The 19,858-nt window shown below is 44.6% G+C and overlaps 1 protein-coding gene across 1 annotated transcript in view; it reads right to left on the reverse strand.

Moving 5' to 3' along the window:
- The window catches only part of caskin1 (CASK interacting protein 1), a gene marked incomplete at both ends in the record, with an annotated part of 215,848 nt that overhangs the window by 37,261 nt on the left and 158,729 nt on the right, over positions 1 to 19,858 (reverse strand). The window contains 2 exon segments of the mRNA XM_083650077.1: positions 1,043 to 1,126; positions 11,491 to 11,736. Of these exon segments, the coding sequence (XP_083506203.1) occupies positions 1,043 to 1,126; positions 11,491 to 11,736 (330 nt within the window).

Consider the following 19,858-nt stretch of genomic DNA (forward strand, 5'->3'; position numbering starts at 1 on the left):
CAGTACAGACACAGAGTTGATCAGACATAGCCTGGTAAAAACCATCCCGACAATGTGACCTCACATCCTGCTTCATGTGACCTCACATCCTGCTTCAGTCCACGGATCAGTCTGGCCGCCCACATGTTTGACAGTCAACTCCTTCAGCCAATCAGCTGTGGCCAAATCCATTCAGTAGAACGGCAGAAATGTCTTCAGCTGAGAAACTCCGCCAGTGCATCGACCCCGTTATTTTTTGTGAAATGTTTTATGGTCACTCACGATCCAGTAGGTCATGGTTTGGCTTTGTTCCAGCCTTAAAACTTGTGATATAAGCATTTTTTGAAATGTCTATGGATCAAATTAATGGGAAACTCACTTCCGGGGGGCAAGAGACGTCACGTGACTGACTGTTCAGCTCTATAACTGCACTTGGCCGTGTTTACTTAACGTTAATGTTACCGCGCGTTGCTTCGGGAGACACCATTGTTTTGCCAGCAGGAAGCCCTGGTTGGCCGGTTTACGTCATTGACTACGACACAGTCCCTGATTGGTCCGGTTACATTGTAATTTCAGGAAATCGCTGGAAGTCCAGACTCATCCGTGGAGCGAAACAGGAAGTGAGATGGTTGTCAGGATGGTTTTAGCCAGGCTAGGACAGACAGACATCCACACACGCGCGCGCACAGACTGTAGACCCATGCAGATGGCTGCAGTCCTACACATAAGGCCAGCTACTGGGTTGAGTTGAGCTTAAGATGGAGGGGTAGCAGGAGGGGATGAGAGGGTCAGGAGAGGAGAGGGCCAAAGAGTATCTGAAAGGCTTCCAACACGCTCAGATGGATGGATTACGCTCTTGGGCACAGTTGCAACACCAAATGCATGCATCGCTTCCACAGACACTTGGGACAGTTGATCCACGGAAAAGCCTGATCAGAGATCGTTGCTGAAGCCTATTTGAAAGGACGTCAGATACTATTTGACCCCCCCCCGGTCAGAGTTGGAAGGTCATAGGTCAAGGGGTCAGGGGCTGAGGGCTCGGGGCGCAGCGCGGCTCGGTTACCTGCCACAGGCTTGCGCAGCACCCAGATCTCCTCGTTGGAGCCTCCATGGGGCCCGGCGGACGGGGTGGGAGAGCCGTGACAACCTTCAACACAGAACACCACCGTTAGCCGCTAGCCGACCCTAAACTGGCCTGGGAGTCAGCTCAAGGCATTGTTAGCCTTTTGCTATCCAAAACTAGCACTGAATGCCAGGCTAAAACTATTATTATTTTTTAGTGAGCTCTACAGCATTGAATGCTAGACTTAAACCATTGCAATTTTTTTGTTAGCCTACACTAGCACGGAATTCTAGGTTTAAACCATTATTCATTTTTAGTTAGCCCTAAACTGGCACTGAATGCTAGGCTCAAACGATTACTAGATGCTAGTTATCCCTTGAAAGTGAGACTAGTGAGGCTAGTTAATGGGTCACCAAAAGGTGAACTACCAAGCAGGTAGCATGTTTTTCTTCGTGTTTACTCTCCAATGCATTTGAAATCATTATTAGCCTTGCGATCTTCATTTTGATGGCTGCCAGCGGTAAAAAGAAGTCTCAACATGATGTTGTCCCTAACATGATGTTGTCCCTAACAGGACAGAAAAGCTTTCAATTCAGGAGGGAACCTCAGGCGCAGGACGTCATGTGGGCGTGTCTTCAGTCATTAAATAGACTCTGCTCTGTAGCATGTAAACGGGAATATGAATGGAATATTCTATAAGAAACTCATGTAAACACCTTAATGGAAATATTGTCTTATTTAGAATAAGGTCAAAAATCTGATTATTGCAGTCCATGTATGTAGGGCTTAATTTACCGGATAAGTGAACTGTCAGACAAAACACAAACTGCCTACATTAGTTGCCAGATCATTTCTTGTGCCTTCTGGCAGCTGACAGGTGCGCAGAATTTGAATTCCTCTCAAGCAAAGAGCCTGCAGTGTGACAACCGATCGGCGTGACGTGGCACTCTCTCATCCTCTCAAAGAGCCTGCAGTGTGGCAACCGATCGGCGTGACGTGGCACTCTCTCATCCTCTCAAAGAGCCTGCAGTGTGACAACCGATCGGCGTGACGTGGCACTCTCTCATCCTCTCAAGCAAGGAGCCTGCAGTGTGACAACCGAACGGCGTGACATGGCACTCTCTCATCCTCTCAAGCAAAGAGCCTGCAGTGTGACAACTGATCGGCGTGACGTGGCACTCTCTCATCCTCTCAAGCAAGGAGCCTGCAGTGTGACAACCGATCAGCGTGACGTGGCACTCTCTCATCCTCTCAAAGAGCCTGCAGTGTGGCAACCGATCGGCGTGATGTGGCACTCTCTCATCCTCTCAAGCAAAGAGCCTGCAGTGTGGCAACCGATCGGCGTGACGTGGCACTCTCTCATCCTCTCAAGCAAGGAGCCTGCAGTGTGGCAACCGATCGGCATGACGTGGCACTCTCATCCTCTCAAAGAGCCTGCAGTGTGACAACCGATCGGCGTGACATGGCACTCTCATCCTCTCAAAGAGCCTGCAGTGTGACAACCGATCGGCGTGACGTGGCACTCTCTCATGCAACGACTGCTGTTTTACCGGAAGAGGAAGCCTGAGGCCGAGAGAGAGGAGCAAAAGGCTCTCAGAGACCACCGGCTGGTATCAGGAATCACGTGTCTGCAGCAACTCCTGCTCTGGCATTTATTGATGGTCCTTAACGCTATCAGGAGGGGCGAGGTCAAGCGGGGTTAATTGTAGCCTAACTCCAACCTCCAACCCCCAAAAGACTACGATTACAGAGGGAACAGCGGGGGAGGGAGAGGGGGAGATGGTGCAAGGGAGCAGCTAGGTTCTTAACGATATAAGCTTTGAACGCATTTACACAGCGCTCGCTCGCTCTCTCTCATTCTCTCTCTCTCATGCTCACACACACACGCACACACACACACACACACACACACACACACACACACACACACACACACACACAGAAAATACAGCATATATATACATATATAATACATAGATATATGAAAACATTTATATACGCATAGTACATAAATAGATCAGTAACATGGATATCTGTGTATATACACATATATGCCAACATGTACATACACATACATATATAATACATCCGTAGGTGTGTGATTATATATGCAGGTCTTTTCAGAATGGGGCTGCTGTAGTGCATTTGGAGAGTGCGTTTGTCATAACCCATTATAAGCATCCTACAAAGCGGTTATAAACCATTATAACCATCTTACAAAGGGGTTATACATGGTTTATAGGTGTGAGCACTATGTGCTCCAGAGGAACACACACATCATAAAAGTGCCGTTTGCTTTCACATCATCGCCGTCACAGCTCTGTCCTGCGGCCATTTTGCATCCCCAAAGGATCATGTGGTGGTCAGAATAAGGACGTTTTGAGCGTCCTTCATACTACTGTACTGGAATCATTTGAGGTGTGAATGACAGCGACATCACCCAGCGGTGCAAAAAAAACGATGTGTTTGAAACGATGGCGTTACAAAAAGGTACTTAAAGCATGCCACTCAAACGTAAATACTTGCTTAGATTATGAGCTCTGAAAACTGAAGACTGGACTGGCAAGTTTGCACTGATGAAGACCTGATGTAGCCATCAACAGAACACAGTGTTTACAGTCATCCTTTGGGAGTGCAGAGGGTTGCTTGTCTGAAAGATCTTCTCTTGGGGAAGCAAAATGGCGCTAGTGAAAGCATCCCATTCCCGTGGTAGAAAGTACCGTGTGTACAAGCCTTACCTGCAAGACATTCCGGGTGACATTTTCTAACATGTGTGGCTCTCTTACACAACACTCAATATTTTACAATGTGTTATCCCCCCCCCCCCCCCCCCCAATATGTTATGTGTATATTACCCAGAAGGGTTGTACAAAAGGTTAGGACTGTTCACAAATCATGCATTATCTTCCCAATTCCATAGATATGACTCTACTGTTAGTCAAACAGAAAATGTCACCCCGTTCATAGTGTGAGGGAGTAACATCCCTCCCCTCCAACATATCTCCAGTCGTTTGAAAAGAAAAGAGTAAGTAACAACAGCGACCTCATGGGGTCACTGGTGTCGTTACGTCAGACAATTAATGTGCAATCATTAAGGACAAGCAACAATGTTTCAATACTTTCATAAGAGACTTGTTTACATCCCCAAAGCCTGGCACAGGCACACACGTCTGTAATGACAGACGTGCACATACACACACGCACGCACGCACGCACACACACACACACACACACACACACACACACACACGCATGCGCACAGTACACACACACATGCACAGAGTGCTCGCTCTCTCTCTCTCTCTCTCACACACACACACACACACACACACACACACACACACACACACACACACACACACACACAGAAATTTGGGGCAAGTGAGAGGTGGGTAACAGTGAGAGGTGATGTTAACACAATAGCGGAGGAGGAGGGAAACAAGACAGAAAACACGATTGTCTGGTCAGGAGAGAGCTGTGTATGAGGTCTGTGTGTGTGTGTGAGAGAGAGAGTGTGTGTGTGTGTGTGTGTGTGTGTGAGAGAGAGAGAGAGAGAGAGAGAGAGTGTGTGTGTGTGTGGGGGGGGGGGAGAGAGAGAGAGAGAGAGAGTGTGTGTGTGTTGTGGTGTCTCGGCAGCCTAACCCCCGGCAGGTGAGAGCGGGAGGACGGCCAGCCAACACAGTGACATCAGAGCCCAGGGTTCCAGACAGAGACGCTGTCTGGGACGTGTCATCAGTAATAGGTATTTCCCCAATTAGCTGCGGAATCAGTGGGACTGCTCGCAGCTGCGCGCTGTGAGGAGCGGCTCACACGGCTGAGACTGATTCCACAATCAGCGGCTTAGATATTAGGTGCAGCTCTGAATGTTCACTGTCTGGCTGGCTCTCCTCGAGAGAGGGGGTCCTCTCCTTGCTGTCGGGCGGTAGGTGATATTTACACTCCTCTCCTTAATGCTTCTGCTGTTAAGTGTATGATATTCTCTGAGCGCTCATCTCTCCTCTCGTCCACAGGCAAGATGCTGGAGCAGGTAACTAAGGCAAGGTACTGGTGGCAAGCTAATGGAGAATGTATCAGAGGACTGGAGCATGTATCAGAGGAAGTGAGCCCGGCCACAGGCTGGAGCCCTCACCAGAGGAAGCGAGCCAGGCAATGTACTGGAGCGCTTGATGCAACGTTTTGGAGAAAGCTCATTCTGCTGTGACTCACCTGTTAGGTGAACCCCACCTGCCTGGATTGAGACTTTGAAGGAACAGCCCCGAGAAGGGAAGAATTTAAGTTGATTTGAATTGAATAATGAATAAAACAACGCTCCTTGCGTTTAAACCTGCTTTTCGTGTCTTGGCTTGCATCAGAGTTACCACAGTGTGTGTGTGAGAGAGAGAGAGAGAGAGAGAGAGAGATAGTGTGTATGTGTGTGTGTGTGTGTGAGAGAGAGAGAGAGAGAGAGAGAGAGAGAGAGAGAGAGAAAGGGAGAGTGTGTGTGTGTGTGTGTGTGTGTGTGTGTGTGTGTGTGTGTGTGGGGGGGGGGGGGTGAACTGAGCACTAGTGGGGGTGTGCTGCTGGTTGGGACAGTGGAGATATGCAAGGAAAGAACACAGAGGAAAGGAGGGAGGAAAAGGACTGTGAAAAACAAGGAAGCAAGACATCCAACTCAACCTGAACCAACTCAAACATGAACCAACTCAAACATGAACCAACTCAAACATGAACCAACTCAAACATGAACCAACTCAAACATGAACCAACTCAAACATGAACCGACTCAAACATGAACCAACTCAAACATGAACCAACTCAAACATGAACCAATTCAAACATGAACCAATTCAAACATGAACCAACTCAAACATGAACCAATTCAAACATGAACCAACTCAAACCTGAATCAATTCAAACATGAACCAACTCAACCTGAATCAATTCAAACATGAACAAACTCAAACATGAACCAACTCAAACATGAACCAACTCAAACATGAACCAACTCAACCTGAATCAATTCAAACATGAACAAACTCAAACATGAACCAACTCAAACATGAACCAACTCAAACATGAACCAACTCAACCTGAACCAACTCAAACATGAACCAACTCAACCTGAATCAATTCAAACATGAACCAACTCAAACATGAACCAACTCAAACATGAACCAACTCAACCTGAACCAACTCAAACATGAACCAACTCAACCTGAATCAATTCAAACATGAACCAACTCAAACATGAACCAACTCAACCTGAATCAATTCAAACATGAACCAACTCAAACATGAACCAACCTAGCTTTAGCCCCACCTGACACCTATCCTCATGCTATCTGTTTAGATGTCTCCTACTCTCCTGCACAGCTGCTTGTCATTGCCCAGTGATACTTGATAATGCAAGGCTATGTGTACATATGTATAAGAACTTAAGGCATAGCTCTGGCTATGACACATGTATATATTTCATTTTCTGTTTATCCATGCATGACCTGAAAATGTTGTATTGAGTATTTGTTTTGCACTACGTTATACAGCAGCACAAGGCTGCCTTCCATCCAGCAAAACACAAATAAGAAAGTGCTAAACTACCTAATGACCAAAGTAGCATCAAACTACGGTATATAGGAGAAAGGCAAGACTTTGGATAATTTCCATTTACATCTTTTTAGCGATTTGTCTAATTACAGAGTGAGCATTCAATGTTTTGAAAAAGACGTGTTCTGCTTTTCAGGCTGCAGCCTGGCTAGCTAAGTTGTGCTATAGTGAAGGCCAAGATTGATGTTAGAATCCATGAGTAGCTATGATGGAAACAGTGTTGTAGTCAAGTCCTTATATCTCGAGTCCGAGTCGAGTCCAGAGTTACTGAACATGAGCGTGAATCTGCATGTCGGTGGAACACGCATGCCTGCCCGTGCACCAAATTGAATAATGTCACGGTATTAATATAGCTTTCATTATAATTAGGGATGCACCGATCGATCAGCACGTGACCGGAAATGGCCGATTTTCACGTGATCGGCCTCGATCGGTGATCTGCGCCGGTCACTCTAAAATGCAGATTCTGTGAGCCGATTTTCAAGTGACGTGCGCGCACCCAAAAGCAGCGAGACAGAGTGGATGAGTTGCAGCCAAAACAAAAGCTGCCACTACACAGTACACACATGCCACAGCATGTCTTCGTCGGTGTGGAGCCGCCGGGTAGGTTGGAGTCCACAGTCTCCAGTCTGAGCGGCTCGCTTCACCTCACCGTCCCCTCTTCCCCGACCAGCCTCCACATCACCGCTGCCTGCTGCTGCTGCTATCCGTCAGTCACGTTGTAACCCTACAACGTTGTAACCACCTAACCCTAACGTGTACAGCCAGGAGAGGACTTTTGTTTCGTATTGCGAATAGAACGACGAACATAATAATAAAACGCATCGGACCAGTGTGCAAGGTTTTCTGTGAGAGATGATTTTTTTATTCGAATGGCGGATTAAAAAAAACGCGCTCTGTGTGTAAACTACGATATTCAAACTGAGTCAACTCAAACTCATTTCCTCATCTAGGCTACTCAATAACAGCCAAATCCACAACTGTAGAGTGGGCATGGCTTCGAAGGTCTCTGGGCTCCAGAGCTATAGGCTATAAACTCCTTGTCCATGGATAACATTTTGACTAGGGGTGCACCGATCGATCGGCACGCAATCTGTATCGGCCGATTTGGACCTCAAATATGTGATCTGCTGTTTCCGATATTCCTTTAATGTTGCCGATCGCATAGCCGATCATGCTGCACGTGAGAAACATGAGGCAGCCCATTTTCATGTCTTCAATGTCTATCGTTTAACTTTCATATTGTGCTCTAACGTTTATATCATTGTGTTGCAAAGCACACGCTTTGCTTTCGTCAGTGTACTCACCTCCATGCACACACCGCACCAGACTGTCAACACACCCCTTGCGTCTTTGAATCACACAAATCAGCTGGTGATTAGAGCAGACTCAGCAGAGAGAAGTTACCTCCAGTCCTCCCGCCTACCGAGGCATTTGCGTGCTGTTAAGTCCGTGTGTATTAAAGTCCCAGATTGACACGGTGGTAGTCGGGGTAGTGCACGCGCACACACAGACAATTTCCACGCAAGCATTGATGTTCCCGCGGGCACTTTGAAGGAAGCGAAAGTGTGCTGCTGAGTATGTGTGCGCTCCGTTCAGACGGACTTTCTTCCTTTCTTTGGACAGTTGAACATGTTCTAATCCCTTTCTTCCATGTGTGCGTATATGACCAACCAGTAAGTCATTATTATGTTAATATTCCTGTATTGCATTCCCTTTTGGTTTTAGATCGATCTACCTGCAATCATTGCAATAACGTTTGTTTAGGCGTGCACTTAGTGCAGTTTGATTGTCTGTTGCGCTAATTAATGCCACTACTCAGATGGAGTTTAGCTCGTGTGTAGCTTGTGATTCTGTTGTTTCTCCCGTCATGTAACCCTGTCACCATTATGTAGATCGCACTCATAGTGCTGCTAATTATAACACTGTAACTCGGCCTCGATGGGCGGGCCGGGTCCTTTTGATGTTCGTTCGATGCGGATCCCAATGTATGACGGTTATTGTGCATAACCCCGGTTCTATGAGTGGGAGCTCTTTGGCTTTAGTCATGGTTCAAGACTGGTGTTTAAGAGTAACTGACTTACAGTTTACCTAATTATCATTTATATATTATTAGTTGTTAATTATCACTATAATTGGCCTATATAACAGCAAGCTTGGTTACTGACCTGTTTGTATATTTTATTGCCTCCTTTTTCCAGACCACACACAATCCTACTATTCCTGTCATAATGCTGTAAAGAGCCTATACTGCTGTACTGTACTGAAGAGAACTGACAACTAAACGGTTGAACTCCCATCTGTCTCCTGCCTCGTGTTTTTACGGACACCCCAGGGCGAGCACTATCCGTCCTATTCCTGAATCAGCCATATTCAGAACCCCCTATTCTTCACCGTGTTTGATCCATATTTGCGTGTATCCTCCTAACGTTAATAGCTCCGGTTAGCTTTAGCAGCTTTAGCTTAATCGATAAAATAGTTAACTTGGGTCGAAGTTATTTTCCTTGTGTAACAGGGAAATCCCGGAAAATGGAGTATTTTTGTTGAGTGAACTGAACTGCATTGAACTGGTAACATGGAAATCCCGAAGTGGAATTATTTTTGTTCTTTTATAAACTGAACTGAGGGAACTGGACTACTACTAGCCATTTAGTTCAACACAGTCTTGTGCTCCAATTATCTCACACACAAAAAATCATGTTGGCAGTTTCCTTTAGCCTACAAAATATAAAATAAGTATATATATATATATATATATCGGTGATCGGTAATCGGTAATCGGTGATCGGTCGATGATCGGTTGGGCAGATATTTCTCATAGGTGATCGGCAATCGGTGATCGGTGGCAAAAAACGTGATCAGTGCACCCCTAATTTTGACGTTTATTTATTTTATTTTATTAGTTTATTTGGCAGGGACATAGGCCTATACAAAAAAACATTAAACCCCATAGGGCAAGAGATGCTTTGTAACAGATTTAGCCATAGGCTACTTTCCATCTGAAGCCCCTGTTCTGTTGCACCTTTTTTCTTTTGGAAAAGTAAATGCATGATAGCTGTGGGATATACTGGAATTAATTGTTTTATATTCATTGTATTTACACAAAAAAGAAAAGCTCTGTCCAGTAACCTGGAACACTTTTATTTTGAGATGTTTTTGAGTGAGATCGTCCTACCTCATGCAAATGATAAGAAATGTGACATGAATGTTAATTTTCTATTAAAGCAAAGTTAAAAAGTAAAAAAATAACCTGCCAATTATTGTTCTTAGAAAAAAAATCGGAATCGGCAAAAATCGGTATCGGCAAGTCAGACTATTCAAAAATCGGAAATCGGAATCGGCCAACAAAATCGCAATCGGTGCATCCCTAATTATAATAATTAATAATCGATTGCATTTATATTTCTAGATACTCAATCAGTCATCCACCACGGTACTACCAACGTGTAGTAGCACCCACCTGGGTGATGAACGGCAGCCAGTTTGCGCCAGAACGCTCACCACACATCAGCCTATCACGGTGGAGAGTTGAGGACTGAATGTGCCAATTAAGTAACGAGGGATGATTAGGTGGCCATGATTGAAGGAAGGCCTGTGTGGGAATTGAGCCAGGGCACCGGGGTTACACCCCCCAGGGCACCGGGGTTACACCCCCCAGGGCACCGGGGTTACACCCCCCAGGGCGCCGGGGTTACACCTCCCAGGGCACCGGGGTTACACCCCCCAGGGCACCGGGGTTACACCCCCCAGGGCACCGGGGTTACACCCCCCAGGCACCGGGGTTACACCCCCCAGGGCGCCGGGGTTACACCTCCCAGGGCACCGGGGTTACACCCCCCAGGGTACCGGGGTTACACCCCGACTCTTGTGAAGAGTGCCGACGGGATCTTTAATGACCACAGAGAGTCAGGACCTCGGTTGTTTAATGTCTCATCCGAAGGACGGTGCTCACTCACAGGACAGAGTCCCTGTCTCTGCCCTGGGGCATTGGGGAGATTATTCTTGAGAGAGGGAAGAGCACCTCCTACTGGTCCTGCGACACCACTTCCAGCACCAGTCTCCCATCCAAGGAGTATCCACAGCCAGACCTGCTTAGCTTCCCCAGGAAAGCCATGCAATGCAGGAGCCACTGGTGTTTAAGAAAAAACAGTCCTTCACCAATTAACAAGTCTGAGTCGTCGTCTCCAAATTCCGAGTCTGCCTGCATGAATGAGTCCGAGTCGAGTCACGACTCCTGAAAATGAGTCCAGGACTCGAGTACTACAACACTGGATGGAAGAACATCAGAAAATAGGGTCCAGGTCATGCTTTAGGTTTGTTAATTTTTGTGAATTGATGATTTCAAAACAAAAGTTTATATATTACATGTTCTTACTGTGATATAAATTTCCCTGGGCTGCAGCCCTTGTGCAAAAGCTTTGTCAGATGTAAATATAATGACCAAGAAATGTTCTCCTGTCACATTCCATCTCTTGTTTCATCCTTCATCTTAAATGTCCCGAGGGCAAACAGCATGTGGCCTAAACGCTCACTACCTTCATTCTACTCGCAGATTTGACTTCTGTCTCAAAACGGAATCTGACTCTCACTGATGGAGATGACAACAGCAACAACAACAACAACAACAACAGAAAAACAAAACTTATACTGTATGATCAACATATAAAGTACATAAATAAAGATCCATAACAGAAAACTTTAATGGATGCTTTCAATTAACCAATTAACCGTACCAATTGGAATGTTATATAGCCAATCAGAAATTGAGTTTGTGTACTGGCAAAGTTACTTAGAAAGGACCAGAGGAAAGCATCCCTTGAAGCTTTAATAATAATAATCATAATAATGAAAAAGGGGGCGTGTACCTGGGGCAGTGGGTGTGTCTCCCAGTGGGGTTGTCACGGGCGACCTGTTATAGCCAAAGGAAGTGAAAAGTGGAAGCAGTGGCTGATGGGAATGTGGTGGAGGAGGAGGCGGTGGAGGCAGGATATGGATCTGATGGAACGTGGTGTCGTTGCCGTTGACTACCGCGTTGGCAGGGGCAACCGTCGCCGGGGGAACCAGCGGTATCTTTTGAAACTGTTGGGTGCAAATGACTGTGCTGGCCAAACCTAGATACACCCACCGTGAGGACACACCGACACACACACAACCAGCCAACACCGACCACCGCCACGGAACAAACAAACAAACAAACAACAAAACAGAAAATTACATGTAAGAGAAGGGGGGGAAAAGGGAAATTAAAAACTAATGCTGAAACCACAAATCAAACAAAGGTGTAAGAGAGGTAGTGCAGAGACAATGGGAGATGTTAGAGGAAGGATGAAGAGACATGTGGGGGTTGATGGATTAAACGGTCAAGGAGAAGTGGAGAGGAAATGGATGGATTGTGAAGTTGATATAGTCTGGACCATTGATCAGCTGATAACCCCTCTGAATAATCTGTATCAGTGACTAGCTCAGATGTGTTCTAATAATCCAAATCTGATCTTCTGAAAGAGAAATAGCAAGACTGTTTAGATCCTCCAGCGACAAGCATGAAACAACATGGACCTTATTGCAATATTGCATGGTGGACATTTTGAATTTATGTCACACTTGGTGGGAGAAACAAGTAGCCGACAGTCCAGCCAGGGCCGTAGTATTCTATAGAAAACTGTGGACGATTCCAAGGGCCCTTGACTGACAGGGGCCCTAAAAAAAAAAAAAAAAATTTTTTTTTTTACAGTGCACCTGAACGCAACATACAAGATACCCGCTGAATAAGTGTCCAAATGTTCATGTCATTCTGGCCAATACTCCCCTTCTGTTAAAACATTTCAGTCTGGAATATGGAATATCTTTCAATAATCTTTATGACTAAAAGGCTAAAAGTAATCTCATGTGTAAGAAATGACTGTTCTACATTGAAGTAAAAAATGTAAATAATTAACTTGTTGGTTTTGGATTTATTTAGCTTCAAGAGTGCATTTTTGTTCGTGTGACCCTCAACACAAGCTTTGAGATGGGCTTCAAATGGCCATCCGTGGGCCCGATGTGATATCCTTTCATGGGGCCCGAAATCCCTGGCTACGCCCCTGTTATGATGTAGCAGAGCTGGACTGTCCAGCTCTGCTACATCATACAAACATAGGGAATCAGACAAACACTGATTATTTCACAGATTCCCCAGTGAAAACATTTGAGAAGCCCATGGATCTCAAACATCCAGCGCAATACATTTTCCATCTTCAGGCAGGCCAATAGCCTATATTTGGCCCATTATAGCAGAATCTAGCCTACTGTAGGTAGGTACTGTAGCTAAATGTCCTGCTAAATCCAAACAGTTGTAGCTGTTGTCCCTGAAATTGCTAGCTAACTTGATTGGGCTTCAGGTCTTGTGATGGCATGTGTTGAAGTAATTCTAGAGTTTCAGTATATGCCCATCTTTCCGCTAAAGTTTGCCATCCTGAGTGTGAAATAAGTGTAAAATGTCTGTCATTGGGTCATGTGATGAACATCTATCAGGTCAGGATCAAATAATGACTATTTCTAATATACTTGGAGGAGGTAAGAAGAAGAAGGAGCAGACGAGAGGTAAGAGAGGGTGACTGAAGCAGGAATGGCGGCTATGAGAAGAATACAACATTTTATCAAACAGCAGCTGAGTAAGTGAACCCTCCCTCTACAACACCAGCTGTGTGTGTCTGTGTGTGTGTGTGTGTGTGTGCGCACGCGTGTCTGTGTGTGCGCGCGTGTGTGCATGTGTGTGTGCGTGCGTGTGTACGTGTGTCTGTGTGCATGTGTGTGTGCGTGCGCATGTGTGTGTCTGTGTGTGCACGTGTGTGTCTGTGTGCGTGTGTGTGTGTGCGCGTGTGTGCGTGCACGTGTGTGTGCGTGCGTGTGTGTGTGTGTGTGTGTGTGTGTGTGTGTCTGTGTGCGAGTATGTGTGCATGTGTGTGTGTGTGTCTGTGTGCGTGTGTGTGTGTGTGTGTGTGTGTGTGTGTGTCTGTGTGCGTGTGTGTGTGTGTGTGTGTGTGTGTGTGTGCACACGTGTGTGTGTGTGTGTGTGTGTGTGTGTGTAGGAGGATGTACCTGGGAGTGATGAGTCAGTGTGTCTGTGGGAGCTGAGTGGGCACTGCTACTGTAACAGCGTTTCAGGACAGATGCAGCCACAGTAGGATGCTAGATCATCTCATTACTCGCCATTTTTCACTACCTGACTGTCCATGCAGGAACCTCATATAGTGATGGTGTATTTCCTCAGCAGAAACCACTGTATTGACATAATGGGCTTATACAGTGTTTACAAGAAGCACAAGAAGAACTGGTTAAAGGAGAGAATGATGACAAACGAAAGAGAGAGAGAGAGAGAGAGAGAGAGAGAGAGAGAGAGAGAGAGAGAGAGAGAGAGAGAGAGACTACAGAAGAGAGAGGTGACTGAAGGGAGTATGATTTTGGGGATGAAACATGGTCTCACATCCAGATACAGATAGAGACAGACAAACAATAAGAGACAGGTCGACAGACAGAGACAAATAGATGTACAAAGAGAGACAGACAGACGGACAGACAGACAGATAAAACTACCAGACCTACAAACAGACACTAATAAACAGTTTAAAAACATCAGTGCCCCTTGTGGCTGTGGAGTGACTGACACTTTGGGATGACAGAATGCCAGTGAATGGGAATGTCCTGTATGATCCTGAGCAGAGAGGTCAAAAGCTCATTTTCTTGGCACATTGGCCCGTTGGGTCATTTTAAGTGTAAAGTAATGAAAACATAAGCCACTTTTACACAGACATCCTGCAGTATAATCGTCATATAAAACGCCCGCAGCGTTGCCACAGAAAATGCTTTTACACAGAACCAAGCAGCCCCGCCATATTTCCACCGCGGAGTGTGCTTTTAGCTAGCATCGAAATGAGGTGTGAACCATGGACGTTAAGCTGTCTGAGGAGTCTATTCAACGAACAACTTTCAATATTCGTCTGATCGACTTTATGGATCAGAGAGGCAGCATCATGTATTACAAGCTACAGGTAACACAAGGCTGTCTTACCTTTGGTTCCAGTTTTTTGTAAAGCATATTCCCATGTTGTGAAGTAGCCTATTCACCTTATTCACCACGCCCACTTTTTCCTCTCTTCCGCGTTAGATGCAATTGTATTTGTTCTTCCGGTTCAGCGCTAGTTGGCGGCCAATTTCAAAACAAAACGTCACTATGAATGAAGTTTGGCAACATTCAGAAGCTACACTGCGGCCAACTTCAGTTACATGTTCATAGCGTTACTGCTGCGAGGAGCCGATGGCTGTGCCCGGTCGGTATTTAACGTTAGTTACAAAAGCACGTCGACAGTGTTTTCTCACTGCCAGTAGCCTGCAGTAGGGTTTGACAGATACTAGCGTCAGCTAGTCCGACCCGTGTCAGCACAGCCAGCGCTCCCAATCCTCGCTGCTCATAGGCTCGTAGGCTACTGTATGCAGTCTGCTTCATAGTGTAGGGTATAGTGTAGGCTACTGTATGCAGTCTGCTTCATAGTGTAGGTTATAGTGTAGGCTACTGTATGCAGTCTGCTTCATAGTGTAGGTTATAGTGTAGGCTACAGTATGCAGTCTGCTTCATAGTGTAGGTTATAGTGTAGGCTACTGTATGCAGTCTGCTTCATAGTGTAGGTTATAATGTAGGCTACTGTATGCAGTCTGCTTCATAGTGTAGGTTATAGTGTAGGCTACTGTATGCAGTCTGCTTCATAGTGTAGGTTATAGTGTAGGCTACAGTATGCAGTCTGCTTCATAGTGTAGGTTATAGTGTAGGCTACTGTATGCAGTCTGCTTCATAGTGTAGGGTATAGTGTAGGCTACTGTATGCAGTCTGCTTCATAGTGTAGGGTATAGTGTAGGCTACTGTATGCAGTCTGCTTCATAGTGTAGGTTATAGTGTAGGCTACAGTATGCAGTCTGCTTCATAGTGTAGGTTATAGTGTAGGCTACTGTATGCAGTCTGCTTCATAGTGTAGGTTATAATGTAGGCTACTGTATGCAGTCTGCTTCATAGTGTAGGTTATAGTGTAGGCTACTGTATGCAGTCTGCTTCATAGTGTAGGTTATAGTGTAGGCTACAGTATGCAGTCTGCTTCATAGTGTAGGTTATAGTGTAGGCTACTGTATGCAGTCTGCTTCATAGTGTAGGTTATAGTGTAGGCTACTGTATGCAGTCTGCTTCATAGTGTAGGTTATAGTGTAGGCTACTGTATGCAGTCTGCTTCATAGTGTAGGTTATAGTGTAGGCTACTGTATGCAGTCTGCTTCATAGTGTAGGTTATAGTGTAGGCTACTGTATGCAGTCTGCTTCATAGTGTAGGTTATAATGTAGGCTACTGTATGCAGTCTGCTTCATAGTGTAGGTTATAGTGTAGGCTACTGTATGCAGTCTGCTTCATAGTGTAGGTTATAGTGTAGGCTACAGTATGCAGTCTGCTTCATAGTGTAGGTTATAGTGTAGGCTACTGTATGCAGTCTGCTTCATAGTGTAGGTTATAGTGTAGTCTACTGTATGCAGTCTGCTTCATAGTGTAGGTTATAGTGTAGGCTACAGTATGCAGTCTGCTTCATAGTGTAGGTTATAGTGTAGGCTACTGTATGCAGTCTGCTTCATAGTGTAGGTTATAGTGTAGGCTACAGTATGCAGTCTGCTTCATAGTGTAGGTTATAGTGTAGGCTACTGTATGCAGTCTGCTTCATAGTGTAGGTTATAGTGTAGGCTACTGTATGCAGTCTGCTTCATAGTGTAGGTTATAGTGTAGGCTACTGTATGCAGTCTGCTTCATAGTGTAGGTTATAATGTAGGCTACTGTATGCAGTCTGCTTCATAGTGTAGGTTATAGTGTAGGCTACTGTATGCAGTCTGCTTCATAGTGTAGGTTATAGTGTAGGCTACTGTATGCAGTCTGCTTCATAGTGTAGGTTATAGTGTAGGCTACTGTATGCAGTCTGCTTCATAGTGTAGGTTATAGTGTAGGCTACTGTATGCAGTCTGCTTCATAGTGTAGGTTATAGTGTAGGCTACTGTATGCAGTCTGCTTCATAGTGTAGGTTATAGTGTAGGCTACTGTATGCAGTCTGCTTCATAGTGTAGGTTATAGTGTAGGCTACTGTATGCAGTCTGCTTCATAGTGTAGGTTATAGTGTAGGCTACAGTATGCAGTCTGCTTCATAGTGTAGGTTATAGTGTAGGCTACTGTATGCAGTCTGCTTCATAGTGTAGGTTATAGTGTAGGCTACTGTATGCAGTCTGCTTCATAGTGTAGGTTATAGTGTAGGCTACTGTATGCAGTCTGCTTCATAGTGTAGGTTATAGTGTAGGCTACAGTATGCAGTCTGCTTCATAGTGTAGGTTATAGTGTAGGCTACTGTATGCAGTCTGCTTCATAGTGTAGGTTATAGTGTAGGCTACTGTATGCAGTCTGCTTCATAGTGTAGGTTATAGTGTAGGCTACTGTATGCAGTCTGCTTCATAGTGTAGGTTATAGTGTAGGCTACTGTATGCAGTCTGCTTCATAGTGTAGGTTATAGTGTAGGCTACTGTATGCAGTCTGCTTCATAGTGTAGGTTATAGTGTAGGCTACTGTATGCAGTCTGCTTCATAGTGTAGGTTATAGTGTAGGCTACTGTATGCAGTCTGCTTCATAGTGTAGGTTATAGTGTAGGCTACTGTATGCAGTCTGCTTCATAGTGTAGGTTATAGTGTAGGCTACTGTATGCAGTCTGCTTCATAGTGTAGGTTATAGTGTAGGCTACAGTATGCAGTCTGCTTCATAGTGTAGGTTATAATGTAGGCTACTGTATGCAGTCTGCTTCATAGTGTAGGTTATAGTGTAGGCTACTGTATGCAGTCTGCTTCATAGTGTAGGTTATAGTGTAGGCTACTGTATGCAGTCTGCTTCATAGTGTAGGTTATAGTGTAGGCTACTGTATGCAGTCTGCTTCATAGTGTAGGTTATAGTGTAGGCTACTGTATGCAGTCTGCTTCATAGTGTAGGTTATAGTGTAGGCTACTGTATGCAGTCTGCTTCATAGTGTAGGTTATAGTGTAGGCTACTGTATGCAGTCTGCTTCATAGTGTAGGTTATAGTGTAGGCTACTGTATGCAGTCTGCTTCATAGTGTAGGTTATAATGTAGGCTACTGTATGCAGTCTGCTTCATAGTGTAGGTTATAGTGTAGGCTACTGTATGCAGTCTGCTTCATAGTGTAGGTTATAGTGTAGGCTACTGTATGCAGTCTGCTTCATAGTGTAGGTTATAGTGTAGGCTACTGTATGCAGTCTGCTTCATAGTGTAGGTTATAATGTAGGCTACTGTATGCAGTCTGCTTCATAGTGTAGGTTATAGTGTAGTCTACAGTATGCAGTCTGCTTCATAGTGTAGGTTATAGTGTAGGCTACAGTATGCAGTCTGCTTCATAGTGTAGGTTATAGTGTAGGCTACTGTATGCAGTCTGCTTCATAGTGTAGGTTATAGTGTAGGCTACTGTATGCAGTCTGCTTCATAGTGTAGGTTATAGTGTAGGCTACAGTATGCAGTCTGCTTCATAGTGTAGGTTATAATGTAGGCTACTGTATGCAGTCTGCTTCATAGTGTAGGTTATAGTGTAGGCTACTGTATGCAGTCTGCTTCATAGTGTAGGTTATAGTGTAGGCTACTGTATGCAGTCTGCTTCATAGTGTAGGTTATAGTGTAGGCTACTGTATGCAGTCTGCTTCATAGTGTAGGTTATAGTGTAGGCTACTGTATGCAGTCTGCTTCATAGTGTAGGTTATAGTGTAGGCTACTGTATGCAGTCTGCTTCATAGTGTAGGTTATAGTGTAGGCTACTGTATGCAGTCTGCTTCATAGTGTAGGTTATAGTGTAGGCTACAGTATGCAGTCTGCTTCATAGTGTAGGTTATAATGTAGGCTACTGTATGCAGTCTGCTTCATAGTGTAGGTTATAGTGTAGGCTACAGTATGCAGTCTGCTTCATAGTGTAGGTTATAGTGTAGGCTACAGTATGCAGTCTGCTTCATAGTGTAGGTTATAGTGTAGGCTACTGTATGCAGTCTGCTTCATAGTGTAGGTTATAGTGTAGGCTACAGTATGCAGTCTGCTTCATAGTGTAGGTTATAGTGTAGGCTACTGTATGATGAACGAAACAACGAAACATCGCCGCTGCTCGCTAAGAAGATCAAAGGAAAAAAGACGAGCGCTCACCCAAATATGCCGACAACGCGGAAACTGTAATCCATTAAAGTGTTCTCCAAGCCAAGGTACTGAAAAATCTTCCTATTCCACGTGCATTATTACGTGTGGCTATAGGACTGCGCCTGCATGTCGGCATGCAGAAAGTGACAGATTATTATTATTGTATCCAAGGAGTCTATTTAACGCACAACCTGCGAGAGACAGACTGCAGATACGCTTTGGTTAACTTAATTTCTGATAGTAGAACTTCAATCTGGAGGTGGCGATTCGGGGCTGATACTACCTGCAATGGCGGAACGAAAGGCGTAAACAAAATGACTCGCCATTCCGTCGAGGAATTACACGAGGCGTAATAATGTCAGAAGGATCAGGGCTTTGACAGGCTGTGTAAAAGAGGCTCTGGACACACACATCCTCCTTGTGTGGGTCATGTGATCTGGTGCTCCATGCTGTAGCATACACTATAGAGTAGTGCAGGAGTGAGAGTGGAAGCAGCACTTCTCGGACGTGTAAAAGGCAATGGGATGTTTGCATGGGGATTTCGCTTAAATGCATGAAATAAGGTCTATAGTTAACAAAGGTTTATGAAACAGCAAAGTTTGTGTTCAGCAAGATCATCTTCACAAACAAGGCCCACTTTTATTACTTTTAAAGTGTAAAATGTGTGCTTGTTTTTTTTACTCACAAACGTCTTCTCTCCCAGTGTGAAGTGAGACTTCCTGATAGCTGATGGGATTTTTTTCTAGCCTTTATATATGCATGTATATATATATATATGTATGTATATATATATATATATATATATATATATACTGTATGTATATATATATATATATATATATATGTATATATGTATATATATATATATATATATATATACACACAGTATATATATATACATACATAGTCAACATATATATATATATATATATATATATATATGTATATATATATATATATATATATATATATATATGTATGTATATATGTATGTATATATATACGGT

The sequence above is a fragment of the Poromitra crassiceps genome (genome assembly GCF_964638095.1).
Source record: "Poromitra crassiceps genome assembly, chromosome: 13".
Taxonomy (NCBI): domain Eukaryota; kingdom Metazoa; phylum Chordata; class Actinopteri; order Beryciformes; family Melamphaidae; genus Poromitra; species Poromitra crassiceps.